We start from the raw sequence: 15,056 nt of genomic DNA on the forward strand, positions 1-15,056 counted from the left end.
TATATATATATATATATATATATATATATATATATATATATATATATATATATATATATAATTTGTATGGTAGTTATCCATAAAGGGGAAGAAATAGTACCGAATTAAGGTGGTAGAAGGGCCTGGAGTAATTTCAAAATCCCTCCCAATCTGTGCCACCAATTCACTGAGTTGTGCCCCTACCCACATTTTTTGCCAGGCGGACGCCCTGTGGCATCTGCTCCATTTCTCAGCTTTTAAACTTGCCATATGTGACGATCATTTAAGTCGAAAATGAAAATAAAAATCATTAAAAAAATCGACATTCTTATTCACTCTGCGATATCTTTGATCTTTTGACTTTTCTTTGATAAAAGCAAAGGGTTTAAACTGTAACTAACGCACAACTTCGAGTATGCTTCAAAATAAAATGATTATTAATTACTCGCAGTAAAAACAGGCCTACAATATAGTTCTTTGATACAAGGGAGATAACTGTCCAAGCAACTCTTCTACTGAAAACGACAAAGAACAAAAAGTCCGCGTTTCTCAAACAATCACGAGTGGAGCACGCTTGTCAGGTAAAAAACGTTCAAAACAACAGCCCTACCTCTGTAAAACGGGTTTTGAACATAGAATGCATCTAATTATGTTAAAGTGATTTAATAGAAAATGTACTTTCCAAAACTGTATTTTCGAAAACAATACGGTTCAGAATTTATTGATAAACATTCTTGTCGTTGCAAATGAAACGGATAAACTCGTACCTTGCAGAGACTTTTAAGTTAATTTCTTTGTTTTTATGATTTTCATAAAAGGACCCAAAATGTGGTATTGACAAATTAGCTTTGAGAACCATGTGCTATGGAGAACACAGCCCAGCCACTGGAATAAGGGGACGCTCACCAGTTGTTAGTCCTACATGTAAGACCTCGACGCTGATATTGATGTTTTGAGCGTCTAGGTCTTACTGCCTAAATAACGGCGCAGTGTAGCGTGTTTTGATGTCGACTAACATCGTAACAAAAGTAAAATTTTCAGGAATATCTCACCCATCTGGCAGCCAGTAACGACGCTTTTCTACAAAGTATGGTAATGATGTTTTAGTCGGACTTTACTTATTCCGTTACGGATCAGTGCCATCTCACCTATGTCTGCGTGGGTTCGAGTCTCGGGCTTGGCCAATGTGGGTATGTGAGAAAGCTTGCCGGTAGCTTTGACTGGCGGCTGGGTGAGAAATTGTACAGATATTTACAGTGATTCAATTCATAATAATAATAATAATAATGAGGACTTTATATAGCGCCTAATTTTTAGAAGCTCTAAGAGCTTTGCAACATTAGACAACACCTATAAGATAAAAAACATATATAATGATACTACAAAAACAAACACCATGAAATTAGAAAACATAATAAAAAACATGCTGAGAATATTTAAGGTAGGAAACATTAGGTCTTTAAGTTTGTTCTTGCAGTCAAAATAAGTGAGTTTTGAGAGCACTCTTGAATTGGATCACTGTTTCTTTGTGTCTAAGTTCAGTGGGCAATTCTTTCCACATTGCTGGGCCCTGGTAAACGCTGTTCATATGACTTTGTTTTCATAGTGGGAATAATGAGTATACAATTGTCAGAAGAGGAGCGTAAGTATCTTGCTGGTGTGTACACATGGGTGACGTCGGATAGGTATGTTGGACTCGTCAGAGGCAGAAAGACCTAGAAATATACATGTCGTCATTTATAAGAGTATATTAAATAAACAACTTTAGCTTTCAGTATTGTGTTCCTTTCAGAAAGTAGCGGAATAAGCAGTGCACATGACCTCGGAATCAAGACATGTTGAGACTTAGACAAAATACAATTCGCAAATTTGAATAAGTGTTTTGGGTTTAACTGGCAAACTGATGATGATTGTAACAAGATTCAGAAGACTGCTAATGTTCGTAGAACTGACAGTTCGGATGGGACAGTAACAACGTGTAAGAAAGTGTGTGATGCCTAGCTTAGTGTTTGGAATAATTCTTTACTTGGATTGACAAAATTCAGTCTCACTCTGATGGACAAACAAGAGCTATGTTGGTGTTATAAAGAATGTAGAAATTTAAACTCTAGGGCAAGCAATAGTTTTGTAATTTTCATAGTTTTTAGGGATGGGACTGCGACTTTTGCTGCTGGTACTCCTATTTTAACCAAAATGGGAGTCCTGGACTCCTAGTTTTAAAATCCTAGCGAGACCTCTGATTGAGGTTTTACATGTAGGCCTAACCAGTTGTGTACTTTTGAAAGAGTGACATGTAAGGTGAAGTTGTTTGCATTTAAAACATGCACAATGGAGAGAATGTTGGCATACCTCAATGCTACTTTGATGTAATATGGCTGACATTTCTTTGGATATTGTACTTGTGGAAATTGTACATGATCTTGGCATACTGGTAACTAAAATGACTGCTCCCTTGTTCTCAAAAAATCCGCCTGAATTAGCTGAAAGTACACTATCCTTAGCAGCTATTAAAATAGGGAAAATGAATTTTTCCAGACTAGACAACACCAGCTTCTGAAAGTGCAATGAATGAGGTACTAAATATATTAAATAAATAAAAAATTAAAGGCTCTTTTTTTTTCTTCTTCAATTTACCTCTGAAGTTCAGGAAGTGAAAATGACCCAAGTTAAGCTAGCAGTTTTTTGAAAGGTGCACATCTAGAGTAAGGCCAAGCTGTACACTATTACCCATATTACACCCATCAATCATACAACTAAATAAAGGGAATTAAAGGTTGTTTGAAAAATACCAAAGATATACAAGGTCTTTTTTAAATAGCCAGTATAACCAGTGAAGAAACCCAGGGAAATTATTTTTCTTTAAAATTCTAACCTGTGCAAAATATGAAACTGCAGAGTGCCACCTTAACAAGTCAGCCCCCTACAGCATTTAGGATAGTCCTATAATGTAACTGTAAATGTCAGATCCATAGCAAAACTGGAAAATGCCAGAAAACAGCAAATAAGAAACTAAATATAAATAGTCATTTTATGGCATGATTTTATAAATATTTATTGTTTTTATAATTATCAAACAATTTTAACTTTGTTGGTACGAGTCTAGGCTCTTACAAAAATAACAGGAAAAAAGTGAAAACAAGCTTTGTAAAATTTAACAAATAATTTATTTCCCTAGAATATCAATTGAAAAATGAGGAAAAAAGAACTTATGGTTTTACAAATCAAATCCAAAAATAATCCAAGAATTAAAAAATAGAAGTCCTAGTAATAAAAGGTCCTGAATGAAACTGAGTTCGAATCCCGATAAAATCCAGAATGGAAGATGATGATGTCTGTTGTAACCTGTGAAGTGCTGCAGTATCAATGGTCTCTTGTTGAATCACAGAAAATATTATTCCAGTTTTTGAATTCTGTATATATTTTGATAAATGTGGGGCCGTCCATTTAGTATGTATGGGGGGTAACCCAAATGCATACACTTGCGGGGCCCCGAGTGGTCTAAAGCGCTATCCGTTACGGATCACTGCCATCTCACCTCGGTCTGCGTGGGTTCGAGTCACAGATTCGGCTAATGTGGGTATGTGAGAAAGCTTGCCAGTAGCTTCTCGTGGGTCAGTGGTTCTTTCCGGGGTTTTCCCGGGTTCTTCCTGCACCATTAATACTGGCCGCCATGTATAGCCTATCGTGTGCTGAAAAATGGCGTTAAACCCTACAACAACAACAACAACATACACTTGCATATGGGAGGGTGTCTACTGATAATATACGTACGCATAGAAGACGGGGTAGTGGGTGAAACCCTGATAAAATTTGTCTAATACTTAACCTGGTTGACTGGGTTCAGTCGGTGTTAGCGGATACTTGCCAGACAAACTTTTTAAAGTTATGCAGCTTATTTGTTTGATGCAGCCAGACATTCAGCGTCAGTGGACTATCTGTTTTTTAAACACGTTAATGTTATTAATCCTTGATCGTTTCTGTGTGGATTAAATATTGGCCATTCTATAGAATTTGGGTGTGTGTGTCATGCATACGTATGCAGATGGGTGTGTGTAAAAAAAAGTATGCATGTGTACGGGGGGGGGAGGGGTCAAGCTTTGCCAGATTTTGCGTATATACTAAATGGATGGCCCCTGTCCTTGTCCAAGAAGTAATTTAGAGCACTAGTATTTCCAGGGAGAATAATCACTTAAAATCAAATAATTTGAAGAAATTAAAATCTCGGCCCAAACTGGTCACAACAACATGTGTCAAAAGTTTAAAGCTCACTGACTACTTCTATACAAAGCATTAGATATAAGGCTAACTTAAGAAGCAAAACAGATTCCCGGATGAGGGTCACATGGTCATCCTTTCTTGAACAAAATAGAAGCTTTTTACATGCCTAATGTCACATACTTCCAGTATGGCCTTATCTGAAATCAATGGTTCTTACTCTGGGAAAGAATTTTTTAAAAAATAAAAAGAAAGGTTGTTTACCAGAACTGCCACTGTTTCTGAATCAAGGTCAGGAACTAGGTCAGCATTTGATACAATGTCTCTATTAAGTTATTTACGTCAAAAATAAAAAATGTAAGTCAGAACTGAACTCTGTTCTAGACAATATCAAATCCAGTATACAAAGTTATATTACAATAGCATGTAATAGAATTTAAAAAAATAAAAAAACTAACAATTAAATATACATAACAATTGACATAAGTTGTTAAGCTGCAGAAAAATACAGCCAAAAAAGGCTGTCTTTTTCAAAGCTATACTAGTTTTGATTACAGTTTTTGTTTTAAAAATATAGAACACATTTAAAAAATGTGCAGGAAACGCTGCCCAGCAGATAAATAGTGCTGGAAAATGGCATCAGATCTTATAAAGGTTCCTCTGATAAACATAATTGTATAAACATTCATTGTTTCTATGATTATCAGATTTTTTAGCTTTAATTATGTAACGTATAGTATGATACTTTGTGCATGGCCTAAGTGGTTAAAGTATTCACCTTAGATGCAGAAGGTCTTGGGTTCGAACTTCAGCCAAATCATACCAAAGACTTATAAAAATGGTACCAGCAGCTGCCTCGCTTGGCACTCCATGTTACGAGGTTAATGTTAGGACTGGTCGGCCTGGTATCAGGATAATGTGACTGGGTGGGACATCATGCTACATGTCTTCTGCGTGATGTCCCAGTGCTAGACATCACTATAAACTGCCAAACTTCAGACATCGTAGCGATATGACTGCAAAATTGTTAAAGCTACAGTAAAAATCCAAATGACATACATAACACACACTCAGTCCCATGACACTTAACTTGGACCAGGTTCAACTAGCACCCAAACCTGGAAAGTACCAAGCTGATCTTTATATCTATAGCATTAAGAAGCTGTATTTGGAAAACCTTGGAATGGATAATAAATGATAGACTACTCTGGTATCTCGAAGCCACAAATCTACTATCTGACATTCTTTGTGGATTCATATGCCATGGAAGCACAGCAGACCATCTTGTCAGACTTGAAGCCTTACATAAGTTTTCCTAAATAAAGAACATATAGTTGCCACTCTTCAACTCTATGAAAGCTTACGACACCTCATGAATGTGCAGCATAATGAATTACCTGTTCAACCTAGATTTAAGTGGCCCATGACCTTATTTTATCTCTAGTTTCTTTGTAAGATAGAAACCTAAGAGTTATGGATGGCAGTACACTTGTGCATTCAGAGCACAAACTGCATTCCACCTTTTGTCATATGAATTAATCCTCACAAAAAATTCAGTGCTAGAAGTATTGCAAAATTTTGTTTTCCCATATCACCACTGTAGATATTACAATGTTCATATATAATATAATACTTCTAAGAAAAATTACAATTGAAAAATAATTGACAGAAAAGAATTTCTCTTTTATTCCAGAATTACTTGATTACAGTAAAGTTAATAATTAAAACTGGTTTTAACAGAATGCCATTTGATATAGGATTATGCAGGTTAAATTTGTTCTTGTTTGGAAGAAAAAAATAGCTAAGGTTCTGGCCCTGATCACTGTGGTACTGAAGCTGTCTTGGGGATCAACACAGGAGCACATAGGGAAGAGCAAGCATATCCCTCATGTGTTACATAGGGAAGAGCAAGCATATCCCTTGTGTTACATAGGGAAAAGCAAGCATATCCCTCTTGTGTTACTAAGATAGGGAAGAGCAAGCATATCCCTCGTGTTACTCAGATAGGGAAGAGCAAGTATATCCCTCTTGTGTTACTCAGATAGGGAAGAGCAAGCATATCCCTCATGTATTACTTAGATAGGGAAGAGCAAGCATATTCCTCATGTGTTACTCAGATAGGGAAGAGCAAGCCCATCTCTCTTGTGTTACTCAGATAGGGAAGAGCAGGCATGTCCCTCATATGTTACTCAGATAGGGAAGAACAAGCATATCCCTCTTGTGTTACTCAGATAGGGAAGAGCAAGCATATCCCTCATGTGTTACTCAGATAGGGAAGAGCAAGCATATCCCTCTTGTGTTACTCAGATACTTATACCACAGTTACCTGCATAGTTTTTGAAAAACAACCAGAAATAGATTGTTGATTATTTGTTTTTATTCAACATATTAGGTATAGTATGACATAGTGTTACCCGTGTCCATTAGAGTGAACAGTATATGTTCTAGAAAGTGTCTTCACATGTAATTTACAGTAATAGGTATGCATTGGAATGGTTGAAGCTTATTTAAAAATAAAACCTGTCCATTCATCATCCATTTGCCATATATACTTGCCGTTAAGTTGGATGATTCTGTAGATTACACAGACCCATATTTCCACTGCATAATGTGCCAGTAAATTTGGAGGCACACAGTTTGTTGAAGTAGTCTGTAGACCCTTGTTTGCCAGCACATTACACAATTGCACTTCAGGGTCTATGTTGTTTTGCAGTTGGACTGAACTTATTATACTAATAATAAGAATAATAATAATGTGGACTTAGTACAGTGCCTAATCTTTAGAAGCTCTAAGAGCTTTACAATATTCAATAACATATGAAAACATGTACAATTACAAGATTACAAAAACAAACACGATGAAGTTACAGAACAAAAAACATGCTGACAATAATTAAGAAAGTAAACATTATTAAGTCTCTAAGTCTGTTCTTCTAGTCAAAAGAGATGAGATTTAAGAGCACTTTTGAAGGAGATAATATCATCCTTGTATCTAAGAGCAATGGGCAATTCATTTCGTGTAGCTGGGCCTTAGTAAACAAACGAATGTTCAAAATTATTCATTAAAACCGTGGGAACAATGAGAATACAAGTGTCAGAAGAGGAGCATGGGGTGAACACATGGGTGAGGTCAGAGAGGTATATTGGACTGGAGCCAGTCAATGAAATGTAGCATATTGAACAGATTTTGTATTTGATTCTGGATAAAAGGGGTATCCAGTGGAGGATACAGAGCACAGTATGGTCATTTCTTCATGCTCTAAGGAAAATCCAAGCAGCTGTGTTTTTAACTTTCTGAAGTTTCATTAATAGACACTTTGAACCAGAAAGAAGTGAATTATGATAGTCCAGCCTTAAAAGTACTAAGAAACAAGTGTTCTAGTGGTACCAACCAAAGAAAAGTGCCAATGGAGCTGATGTGTCTCGAATCCAGATACATTATGCAGTCTTGTATATACTCATGAAATGTTGAAAACACATATTAGAGAGACAAATTTTGTTACCCTTGTGTTGTCTGTTGGTACTTGCATCAACCCATCACAATATGATTAAGATTTGCATCATTTCATGCACAGTGGAGGGAATAGGTGTTTCATGAACCACATTTCTGGTATGCCTTGTTAAAACTTATAACCGAGTGTAGATGGAAAGTATGATTCTCGGTCAGTTTTTAGGACTTTTGTGAATCTGTGTTTCAGGAAAACGTTTCTTGTCAGTTTGTAGAGTTTGAGGTGTGGTGGGTATCAAATTTGTAAACTGAATTTTTATATTATCACAGTGATTGTTTCTGTTGCAGAGAAATAATTATGACAGTTCTTACCCTGTACAAGAGGCCAGGGCTCAGTGCAGGCAAGGAGGAAGCTGTCTGTAGAAAACTATCTGAACTGACCACAGGTTATCAGGTTGAGAACCTGAGGACTGAAATCTGTTTCTATGTTTTGTCACACAAAGAGGGTAAGTACAGAATTTGTACAGTGGGCACACGTTTGTTGGTAATCTTTAGCTGTTCAATTATTTTTAAACAGGGATCTTTAGCCATGATAGCTAGAGTATCATCAACAATAATTGGGGTTGAAAACTCTTGTGTGGCAGAAACATGGCCATAAATGTTTGTATAGTTTGTCTTTTTATTTATTGAGACTTGTCTAAATACTTATCTCACCCACCCACCCCTAATCCAAATCATTGTTTACTGACAAAAGTTGCCAGTTTTGCATTGCTTTATTTTTATACCCCACTGTTAGGGTAGTGGAGACATTTTGTTACCCTTGTGTTGTCTGTCCATACCTACATCAGCCCATTGCACATTCATTAAGTTTTGCATCATTTCACACAGTGGTGGGATTAGGTGTTCCATAAACACATTTCTGGTTTTCCGTTTTGTCAGAGAAAGACGGGTCTTAAAGCCAATACATATTAAGTCTTCATAACAAATGTTGGAAAGATTCACACATATTTTAAAGCATTGCCTTTATTTATTAAATCACTTATCACTTATTGTAGTAAAACAGGATGTGAATGAATAAATGAGGAGAGGTTAGATTCAGATAATAAGAATGCCCAGAATAAACAGATACAGTTATATAAAGTGATTAAAGTATGAAAATTAGTTCTTGCCAGACGTTTTTTTAACTTTTTCCAAATCACTTGTCCTGCACTAGTCCTTTGGAAAATTTTACTTGTGTGACTTCAAAAATGAATAGTCTGGGAGGTGGGGATGTGGGATTGATAAGCTCTGCAACTTATCTTATTATGTACAGTTAGTACTTCAAATTTTAGTATATGATATTTCTGCTTTGCAAATTATGTACTACTTTTAGGATTTGAATCGACCCCTAAGAGTCGAAATTCAAGAAAAGGATCTGGATTTGGGATAGTGAATGTAGAGGGAGCAACTGATACATGTGTATGAACAGTACACTTTTCCTTGAGATTTTTATTTTTTTACTCTCTTGAAATTGGGGACAAATAAACATAGGCTTACAGATGAGACGTGTACAGTAATACCTCGAACATTCGCGAGGTTAGGTTCCAGAACCAGTCGTGGATCAGGAGGAATCGTGAATGTTTGGTACGAGTCACTAAAAATGCTAATAAATGCTGATTTCTAGGGTTTAAACCCTAAATGTGACCCAAATCATGCTCCCAAAGCACTTTAATTTCATTTAAAAGTTAGCTTAATACATTACCCTTAAAAAGAGAAATAAATGGTTGACGTAAAAATGGAGTACAGTATCGCCTAATGGGTATTTGCCACACTAGCGCATTTACAGTATGGTACTTGTATACGTTTTCTTTGTCATTGTCAGGAAGGTAAACTAGGTAAACTTCATATGTCACAGAAGTCATATAATGATGGTACAATTCAATAAAATAAAGAAAACATGTACGTAGAGGGTACCAATGAAAATTTCGCGAATCCAGAAACGCGAATGTGCGAAGTATTACTGTAGTACATTTTGTGTTGTAAGGAAATAGGGAAGTATTTTGTGGCATTCATGCATGGGTATCATGTAATGAGCTAACGTTTGTATTTTTTCACTTGTTGTTTATGGTAGCTAAAGATTAAACTAATGTTTTGTCATTTAAGCTTTGACCACAGATGAATTTGACAGACTTGCTTGGATTCTGCAAACTCCATTCCAGGAAAAGAATCTGTCTGACAAAAGCTTTTTGCACATAGAGAATGATTTGAAAGAACTTCTAATTGAAATAGGACCCAGGTAAAGAAAATAAATCCAAATTGTTATTTGTACCTTAATTATTTTGCCACAGCAGTGATTCAGTAGTGTCTAGCTTGGATTTTTTTGCATAGAGATGTACCATGTTTGCTGACCCTTTACTGGCCATAAAATTTAATTGTCTTCAAATTAGGAACATCCTGTCAGTTATGAGCCAACTCAGTTTTTAAATTATTCTTGTACATGTTACTGTATCCGCTATATAATTTAACAATAATTATTTTTAAAAAATAATTTTTTCCATAGATTTAATTAGTTCACTTTGGAAGAATTACCATGCAGGTGTCACTCATTGGATTTAAAAGTGCATGGACAAGATGTATCCTGGGGTTAAGCTGTCATGTTTGTGCATGGAATTGTAGTTCTGGCCCTTGCCATTGCCCCAATTCACCCCAAGACAAAAAACACATGGTATCGGTTAATTGACTGATATAAGCTTTTCTTTCCATATGGCAACTAACTGTCAGAACCATACAAAATGTAAAATATATGCGCTTTAGTTGGTGCTTACATTTCATCTCGAGTAAGTTGAACAATTTTTAAATTGTTGTGCTATACTTTTCACATGTTGTCAATTTTATAAAAAGTTGAGATGTTCAAACATACTATAGCTACCCATCTGAAATGTGTTTGGACTCTGTATAAATAAAATAATTGTTTAACATGAATGTGTCCACATACACAAGAATACATTTTATGTTTATGACATATTATATATAAAACAATGCACATGCTAAGCGTCTGGTGGCCGAGTGGTTAGAGTGAGGTTGCAGGTTCAAAACCGGCCAAGTCATATCAGTGACTTAAAAAATGGTACTAACAGCTGTCTCGCTAGGTGCTCAGCATTAAGAGGTTAGTATTAGGACTGGTTGGCCAGGTGTCAGGATAATATGACTGGATGGGGGCATCATGTTACATGTCTGCGGCATGATGCTTCAGTGCTAGACATGACTATAAACTGCCACACTGCAGACACTGTAGCGATATGACTGAAAAATTGTTAAAGCTATGTTAAAAATCCAAATCACACGCACACACACACACGTGCTAAGCAGAAGTTGGAATTACTGCACCTACATATTAATAACAACTATTACTTAATTAATTAAAATTAGGTTCATCACCAAAAACTTCATTCTTGCACATTAAGCTGTCATGTGCAAACTTACATATATATAATTACTGTATTTTTTTGTTTATAATTTTTCATACACATTTTACTTGTAATTCATATTTCTATGGTTCTGTCATTTGTGCTTAGCCAGGGTCTGCAATTTAAGGTTTAGATAAAGTTCATTTTCCTTACACTTGCATGGTTATGTATGCAGGAATTATGATGTTTTACAAGGAGCATTATACCTTTATGTCAGAAAAAGGTCACTGTGAACTACATTTCCAACTGCAGTGACCTGTGTTAGATTTTAGTTTTAGTTTATATTCTCAGACACTGTTTTTGGTAAAATCATGCAACATTTTGATGTAGAGGCCTCATAAAGAGTACCACACTCTTTAGTCAGATCTAGATTGACATGATCTGTCTTTTGCACTGCAGTGACTGCATTGACCTTTGTGTTTATCTAATTTTTCACACTATTGCCTGCAGTCATGCAACATGTTTTGCGGGTTCTTCATGAGAAGTTCTACACTCTTCAGTCAAAACTTAGTTACTGTGACTTAATATTGTTTCATGCGCCAGCAATCTTCATTTACATTTGCACCTAATTTAGTTTCTTAAACACTGTTGCTGTCCTGTGACATAACTTGAAACAGATACATTATAAATACGACACTATTTAGACAATCTGGCCATACCAACATTAGTAGTTGGTGAAATTGGTGAATGGTATAATATGCATTGCATTATTTTGACTAATTCTGTCTTGTTTTACTGTTTTTCAGACTCAATTTTTCTACACCATTTTCAACAAATGCTGTCTCCATATGCAAATCAGTCAGCCTTGACTTCATCTCTAGGATAGAGTTTTCAGTGAGATATCATGTTCATTTCCATGAGAACAAACCATGTGACAAAATAGAGCAACAACTGATTGGATGTCTGCATGACCGAATGACCCAGTGTAGATACCTTGAGCCAATCAGATCATTTGACCTTGAAGTTAAATCTGAGCCTATATATGAAGTTGACATTATGGACAATGGCAGATCAGCACTTGAGAAGGCTAACAAGGACATGGGTGAGACATTATCAGCTTGTTTTACCTGTTTTTTACATGCCCACCACAGGTTTCTTGGACACCATTGTGTGTACAGTTATGACACTTGATGGGTGTTTTGTAGTGAAGTGTACTGCTCATCACAGGCAAAATTAGGTCATAATGACACCAGCGATTACATGAAGTATTTCCATTTAGGTTAGTTTCTCGGGTACAGTTGTGTGTACAGTTGTGAAACGTAATTGTACTCATCATGAAGTATGCGCTCATATTTCATGCTTCACTGATGACATTGAGTTTTTGCATTTAGGTCAGGTACTCTGTGACTGTTTTATGTAGAGTTCTCATACCTAAGGCTCGGCCAATGTGGATATGTGAGAAAGCTTGCCAGTAGCTTCTCGTGGGTCAGTAGTTCTTTCTGGGGATTTCCTGGGTTCTACCTCCACCATTTATACTAGCCGCCATGTATAACCTATTGCAGACATGACTTTTCTCCGTTTTAAAGCGGAATTCCGCTTTTCTCCTGACTTGAATCAGATTTTTCTTGATACAGTAGTTTTTTTTTTATATCATCTCTGATCCAGTTTTTTAAAAACAGTCTGTCCACTCCCATTTCGCAACGACCCTTGTAAATTATTCGTTCCATATATTAGTTAGCACACGACTCTAAATTATTCATTCCGTATATTAGCACATGACTCTCGTAAAGAGTATTCTGATTGGTCAGAGGTTTAAATTCATCCAATGAATCTTTGTGTAATGGAAACTGATGGCAATGGAAAGAAGAAGCATGCTTGCAAAACATGGCATCCAGAGTTGTTGAGAGAGACTATGACATGAAAAGTTTAAATAAAGGTTTAAAAAGTCATATTCATATGGGAATGGCTTGAGCAAAAAGTTGATGGAAATTTAGTTGGTCAGTTTATAAGAAAACTGAACACTAGAGGACTGGCATTTTGTGACCTCTGCTCTACGGTAATTGTGGTTGGATTAGTTTGGAACAGCACCTACAAAAGAAGCTGCATACGGAAAAATTGAAGCTCAGAAGGCATCTGGAAAAAGTGCAGTTAAGTACTGTAAGAAGAAAGATTTCTTGAATGAGATAACAGATGTAGCCCTCTGTCAGAATATGCGCGCTGCATGTCGCCAATACAAGCACCAGCTTGAAAGGAAAAAGGCTGTCAATGAGAAGGAAAAGAAACGATTGCACTTTGAGCCAAAAAAGTCAGTGGTGACAAAAAGAAAGGCTAAAGAAATCTTTGCCAAAGCTGCAAAAAGAGCTCGACTGGCATATCAACAGGTTGTGTCCATTCGAGAAAAAGTCAAGTGAATGTATGGGATTATTTGTATATAGTTGATATACTTGGGTGTTTATTTTACAGATTTGTTATGAAAAGAGAGAAGTATAATATATTTGCTGCAAAAATTGAGGAATTATTGTGACTTAATTACGATGTGAACACTGACATCCACATGAAATAACTTCAGCATCACTAGTACTGGAGAACAAATTCATGTGACTATAAATATTTTGAAATGATTGAAGTCAAGTTGAACATTTTTAGTAAGTTTATTAGTTTTTCACATGATTATTTTGGTTTATTTTACGATCTTAAGTTGCACCAGGAGCAGTTTTTTATGAGTGTAAAATGCATTTTTGGCCTTTGGACCCCTACATCAGGGGTGCTGCCCCTCGAGACCCTGTTGGGGGAGGACCCCCTACCCCCCCCTTAACATTTCTCAGCTTTTTTATGGAAAACCAAAATCATGTCTGCTGTTGTGCTGAAAAACCCTATAACAATAACAAAATCATACCTAAGGACACTAGTTACCACAAGCAAAAGTAGGCTATGGTAACCTCATTTTCATGCTTCAGTAAGCATTTCGTTAGTTCTCTGAAGTGTACAGCCATGAAATTTGATGGTGTAATTTTTGGCACTGCATGTCAGAACAGAAGAGCTGATGGGATGGCCTTTTGTCCATCAGTCCATTAGGTCCAGTTATCACTACTACTTCTGAAGTACATAGAAGACAGCTTTGAAACTATGCATACACATTCATTCAGATTTCTAGTTTTTCCAAAATGGAAATGGTGCTGCTTAAGCATAGAGTATGGTTTGCCACAGCAGCCATATTTCAAGAACCTGTCATTGCTTTTCCTGAACTGATAATCAGATCAGCATGGGGCTTTGCATGGTCGACTTTTTATGATGTCTAGCTGGTCCTAAATGAAAATGATGTCAGATTTCTTATGGTGTATGTGTCCTAACTTAAAATGGTGCTGATCTGACATTCAGTATGGCCGTTATGGCAATCATCTTGAAACTCTTCTTTAATTACTCCTAAATGGAAGGTTGCATTGGCAAAAGGATTTTCGCCAAAAGGCTTCTTATGGCATCTAGTTACTCCTAAATGGAAGGTTGCATTGGCAAAAGGATTTTCACCAAAAGGCGTCTTACGGCATCTAGTTACTCCTAAATGGAAGGTTACACTGGCAAAAGGATTTTCACCAAAAGGCTTCTTATGGCATCTAGTTACTCCTAAATGGAAGGTTGCATTGACAAAAGGATTTTCACCAAAAGGCTTCTTACGGCATCTAGTTAGTCCTAAATGAAAATGATGCTATCTGACTTTGAATATGTTCCCTATGGTATCTGTCTTGAAAATGTATCACTACTTCTGAATGGAAAGTTATATTGGCATGGGATTTTCATCAAGTCTTCTTAAGACAACTGTTTGGTTCTAAATGAAAATGGTGATGTTCTCAACATCTAATGCAGCTGCTATGGTGGCATCTCCTAAAATTTTGTGACTGTGCAAGAAAATAAGAAATTATTTCAACACTCACCAGTTAAAAAGAAGGAATGGTCATATCTATGATTGCTAGAAATGACTTTTTAGTAATGGAGACAGAAATTTTCAACTACACTCAGTTGATAATTACCCA

General features: G+C 36.3%; 1 protein-coding gene across 1 annotated transcript in view; it reads left to right on the forward strand.

Annotated features, from left to right (window-relative positions):
- The first annotated feature begins 507 nt into the window (after window positions 1-507).
- The window catches only part of LOC149798447 (phosphoribosylformylglycinamidine synthase-like), a 104,187-nt gene continuing 89,638 nt past the window's right edge, over window positions 508-15,056 (forward strand). Inside the window, exons 1-4 of the mRNA XM_089963637.1 lie at window positions 508-560; window positions 7,991-8,148; window positions 9,785-9,917; window positions 11,835-12,130. Coding sequence (XP_089819763.1) covers window positions 8,001-8,148; window positions 9,785-9,917; window positions 11,835-12,130 — 577 coding nt within the window. The 5' untranslated portion in view covers window positions 508-560; window positions 7,991-8,000. The remainder of the gene's footprint in view (window positions 561-7,990; window positions 8,149-9,784; window positions 9,918-11,834; window positions 12,131-15,056) is intronic.

The sequence above is a fragment of the Sinohyriopsis cumingii genome, chromosome 6 (assembly GCF_028554795.1).
Source record: "Sinohyriopsis cumingii isolate HCF-2022 chromosome 6, ASM2855479v2, whole genome shotgun sequence".
In the NCBI taxonomy this organism is placed as follows: Eukaryota; Metazoa; Mollusca; class Bivalvia; order Unionida; family Unionidae; genus Sinohyriopsis; species Sinohyriopsis cumingii.